This window comes from Bombus vosnesenskii, unplaced genomic scaffold (genome assembly GCF_011952255.1).
Source record: "Bombus vosnesenskii isolate JDL3184/JDL3185 unplaced genomic scaffold, Bvos_JDL3184-5_v1.1 scf7180000013316, whole genome shotgun sequence".
NCBI lineage: Eukaryota > Metazoa > Arthropoda > Insecta > Hymenoptera > Apidae > Bombus > Bombus vosnesenskii.
In genome coordinates this window covers 1,626,495-1,630,918 of record NW_022882962.1, presented here as the reverse complement: position 1 = coordinate 1,630,918, position 4,424 = coordinate 1,626,495, and the positions used below count along the sequence as shown (strand labels likewise).

The window sequence follows — 4,424 nt, the reverse complement described above, 5'->3', positions numbered from 1 at the left end:
TCCTTGCTGTACGCAAGAAATTTCAGCTTAGATTGAATCGCGTATAAATGAATGCCGTGCAATTACACAAACACAGTGTAATCAGCGGACAGTTCGGAAAGTTTAGATTGGTCATAGCTATCTCTCTGCTTATGATTATTACAAGCATCTCTTACTCGATAAGTTAGAGAAATATCAAACTATATCGTCTTGTGATTTTCAACACCTTGTAAGAAACAGATTTGTCAAATTTGACCAATATTTGTCAAATGTATGCATATTTTCATGGAATTTTAGTCTCGTCCACCGTATCTTTTATTTATCTTTTGCGTTATACGTGATCCATATTCTATCTCAAACAAATTAAGTGAAAATCAAATACTCCATGTATATTACAAATAGCTCATTTTTATTTTTCAAATTTATATTTTTATGGATACGATTAAAAAGATATAACGTAAATAGAGATTCACTTTACTTATTAAAAATTATATGAATTGCTTATAACAAGCACTTTACTTTGAATACCATACTACTACTAGTAATAGAATATACTTTTGTACATTATACACATTTTTTCCGCTTTTGCATCTTTGAATTTCACATAAATACATAAAAGTCCACAGTCTAGTTATCATATGTGCCTAGTAAAAAGTACATTAACACGAAAGTCGTCCGTCGATGAATTCAAGAATAAAAAGCAATAAAATGTCCAGGAGAAAGTTACCGTCGACACGCTTCGTTGGTTACGAAAGAAAACTCAAAGACACTTCGTACATATTTCAAGAAATAGAATCTGCACAGGCACGGTCCCTTCTAATATTTTTCATAGCAAATTTTAATAACGACACAGATTCGCTCTTAAGAAACACGTTATATCGATTCGTTGATACCATAAATGAGTTGGGATAAGCGATAAAAGAAAATACCAAAAAAAAAATAAGATGAATAAGATAAAATAGAATTTATTATTTATGAACATTCAAATGTCTAAACACACACATTATTACACACTAAACGAGGATGACGTGATTTAAAGATGATATCGAGATCCCGATGCGGGACATATGAGTTTAGAAAATATTTTATGGTTTCTTGTCATCATCCTTGTACCAATCCTCACTGTAAAATGGTATAATCGTTTAATTAATCTTGCTTTCTGATCGTTCAAATATTTTACTGCTGTATTATTAAGTCATACGTACCAGCCGGGGACATTTTCAGGTGCGTCGCATCTTTGCTGTTCCTCGTTATAAACAGTTCCGTCGCTACAGCCTTGTTCGCGTGGTGTTACTCCGTTCAGACAGACATAAAACTTCTGACAGTCATCTGGATGAGCAAATTTAGGATGATCGACAACCATTCCTCTGGTATCGACCTGACTTTCCTTCGGACATTCGAAACCGTCTTTCAACTTCTTGTCTACTACTCCACATCCCTGTAAAGATGAAATTTAACATTACATGTAGAATACGTTGTTGCGAAACATATTAATTTTCATTTACTACGTGTACTATCAAGTTGCGATATTCTCAACATCAAGACTGAAAGAAGAAATATATTACACATGTAAAATATAGGACAACGTTTACCTCTCGTCCAGCGCTGTCAGGCCATACACACGTGCCGCTATATTCGTCGAAATGCAATCCAGTGGTACAGGTAATTTCGATCGCTTCGCCATCGATGCAATTGTAGAAGATGTTACAAACAGATGGATCTGGATGAGCAAAGAAACCATTCCTTCGTGGACACTTCTTGGTGGGTTGAGGTGGTTCTGTAAATATAAAAAAAATATAACGAGAATTAAAAGCACTTTCATTACTTGCCGTCATAGTATCCTGTATGTCAAGGACATCAACCGCAAAAGCCAATGACACGCGTAACATGTCGTACTTGGACAGTTCAATTTTATTCCGACGAGTGTGTTTCCAACACTTGATACAAGCATTTATTACAAAAATATGGAAAATAATCAAATTCTCAAGGACTAGATTTTATTTAATATCATCCAACGAGTACAATGTATGATGATCTTACGTAGTTCCAGACGATCTCCACAATCAACGTTGAATACGTGATCGCATTTGTTCACTTTACGATTGAGAGGATCGAAAACCAATCCATCTGGACAAACCTTCTCCGTGGCAACGCCATCGATGCATTCGTAGTATTTGTCGCACTGCTTTGAATCCTCGTACTGGCCGTCTTTGCTCGGGCAGTTGAATGCACCGTCTATAACAAGTTTCACATAAATGAAAGTTTACTCTCTTTATATATATGTATATATGCGGTAATGAAATTTTCTCCAGTTCTTTTCACGTGTAACGTTTATTTGAGAAACAACCATTTTTTATCCATTTATGCATATATTCGTAAATTTTCAGCGCCGAAGTTGGAATATTTTTCAGTTTTTCTTGACAGTGGAATTTTTACTACAGTAATAAAGTTTAATCCCACATTATTCAATCGAACAATAATCTAAATGGAATATTTTATCACGCTATGCGACTGGGAATTCACGTAGGTGAAAATATCGATGAAAATTCTCAAGTGAAAATAAAGTTTAATTTTAGATTATTTTTGTTAGATAATCGATTAATATTCGCGGCTATTAAAAATCACATAGTGTAGCGATAAATCAAAGAATAATCTAAATGGAATATTTTATCAGACGACAGGGCTGGGAATTCACGTAGGTGAAAATGTCGATGGAGTAGCATTCTCGGGGGACTCGTTTTCACTTTGTAAAAATCTGGAATACAAAGAGAGAAAGAAACTGGAACAAATTTCTTAAATTTCTCCACGTTACTTGCGGCATTTACTTTGTAAGATATACCGGAAATCAATGCCACGCTTCAAGAGGCATATAAAGTAGCTTGGCGAGAAGTGCTGTAGCATACGCGAGTTAGTCGAACCAGCCTAACTTCTCTTTCTGTTCCATGAATCTTAAATTCGATCGGCATTATTTTATTTCTTTACGTAATTTATCGGTTTTACATATGTATAGAGACGACAACCACTGCAGATACTTATGCAACTCAGCGAGCAACAGATCTGACATTTACGCTTTAGAAAGTTTAGTTCGACTGTCTTTTACGCGCTCTCCAGGCGAAATGAATACCTTTGGAACGTACTAGAGACACGGATAATTTTTCTCCTCGGGATGGGCGACGAGTTTCAAACGTTTAAATAGTTATGAAATTTTACCGGTTTTACGCGATGATTACGATACCGGAAATTCAGTAGTATTTTAGAAGCTGCGGCAAACCGTGCCGAGAAATTAAGAGAAAGTCTGAGATCTGTTTCAGTGAAACCATTCTTTTCCTTCTCGGTAATTAGCATGTACTCTTTTTGCTTCTGGTTAAAAACGTGCAAAGTAAATTCGAGAAATTTCATGTTTGCTTGAATTACTTTTTGCGATGTTAATTTATAATTTAGAAATATGCAATTAAAAATTATTAATTTCTTCCATTGGTATAAATAAACCGTATAATATCGTATTTGGTATAAAAACGACACGCTCGAACGAAAGTATTTTTATTATTACAATTAATAAAACTACCTACCATTATTATTCAAAATACAGGATCTCAATACTTAATTTAAATATTTGTGTAATTAAGTATAATATTTTTTAATATATACTTTAATAGCGAAGAGAAATATTCCCGTATAATTTCATTGTTTTAAGTATGTCCTTTCAAATTTTGCATAGAAAATTATTAAAATACGATACTTACGTGTTACGGCAATCACAGCCAATATCGTTACAAAAGATTCTCTGATCATATTTATCCTTTATTTTTTCGACTTTGATGGAAGCCAATCACGCGATCTAGCAAAGATTATTCCAAGCACTGGTCACTAAAGTATGGTAATCTGTATTTTTTGGTCTTCCTTCGAAATGGTGTCTCCGTCGCGAAACACTGCAGCTCTTCGGCAACTCACCACGGTGTATACCCTGTTAGTCCCCACCACGTGCAATGCTTCGTCCCCACTTTCGTTTCGTTTTCATAGATGGATAACCGTCTAGAATCAAGATTGATCGGAGGGACCACGCGCTTTTACCCTTCTTTCCCTCTTCCAGATACCGTCACCGCTGTTCATCTTCTTCCTCTCTTCTGTGCCGTACTCTCACTTCGACGTCCTTCGCCAACGTTTGCGGAAAAATTAAAATTACAGCGATCTTTACAAATGATCATCGCGTTCCTGGAATGTTTCGAAATCCATGTAACTATAATGTAATATCGTATCCATGTAAATATCGGTAGTTTGCTTTTCGTAAACTTTGGTTCGCTTTTATTAGATCTGGTTCAAGTAATTTAAAATAAATCTATACATATATGTATTATGTTATAAATTTAGGTGGATGGTAAGCGAACATCGAATCTTGTTAGACAATGTTTGATCTTATTATATCATTCGATTTACGATGTTAATTT

At 34.9% G+C, this 4,424-nt stretch overlaps 1 protein-coding gene across 1 annotated transcript; it reads right to left on the bottom strand.

Moving 5' to 3' along the window:
• Nucleotides 1-919: 919 nt before the first annotated feature.
• Nucleotides 920-3,917, bottom strand: LOC117235451 (protein obstructor-E-like). Its single transcript, XM_033497484.1, has 5 exons — nucleotides 3,723-3,917; nucleotides 2,020-2,214; nucleotides 1,572-1,756; nucleotides 1,185-1,417; nucleotides 920-1,101 (listed from the first exon to the last, which is right to left on the bottom strand). Exons 1-5 carry the CDS (start codon nucleotides 3,769-3,771, stop codon nucleotides 1,065-1,067), a joined length of 699 nt encoding a protein of 232 aa, XP_033353375.1. The 5' UTR covers nucleotides 3,772-3,917; the 3' UTR covers nucleotides 920-1,064.
• Nucleotides 3,918-4,424: the final 507 nt, after the last annotated feature.

What these genes read in the sequence shown, in the direction of transcription:
- LOC117235451 (XM_033497484.1), bottom strand. Translation starts at nt 3,771, where the DNA reads ATGATCAGAGAATCTTTTGTAACGATATTGGCTGTGATTGCCGTAACA. An exon ending in TGGAGATCGTCTGGAACTAC is followed by an intron (nt 1,757 to 2,019) that starts GTAAGATCATCA and finishes TTATATTTACAG; the next exon opens with AACCACCTCAACCCACCAAG. An exon ending in CTGACAGCGCTGGACGAGAG is followed by an intron (nt 1,418 to 1,571) that starts GTAAACGTTGTC and finishes TCATCTTTACAG; the next exon opens with GGATGTGGAGTAGTAGACAA.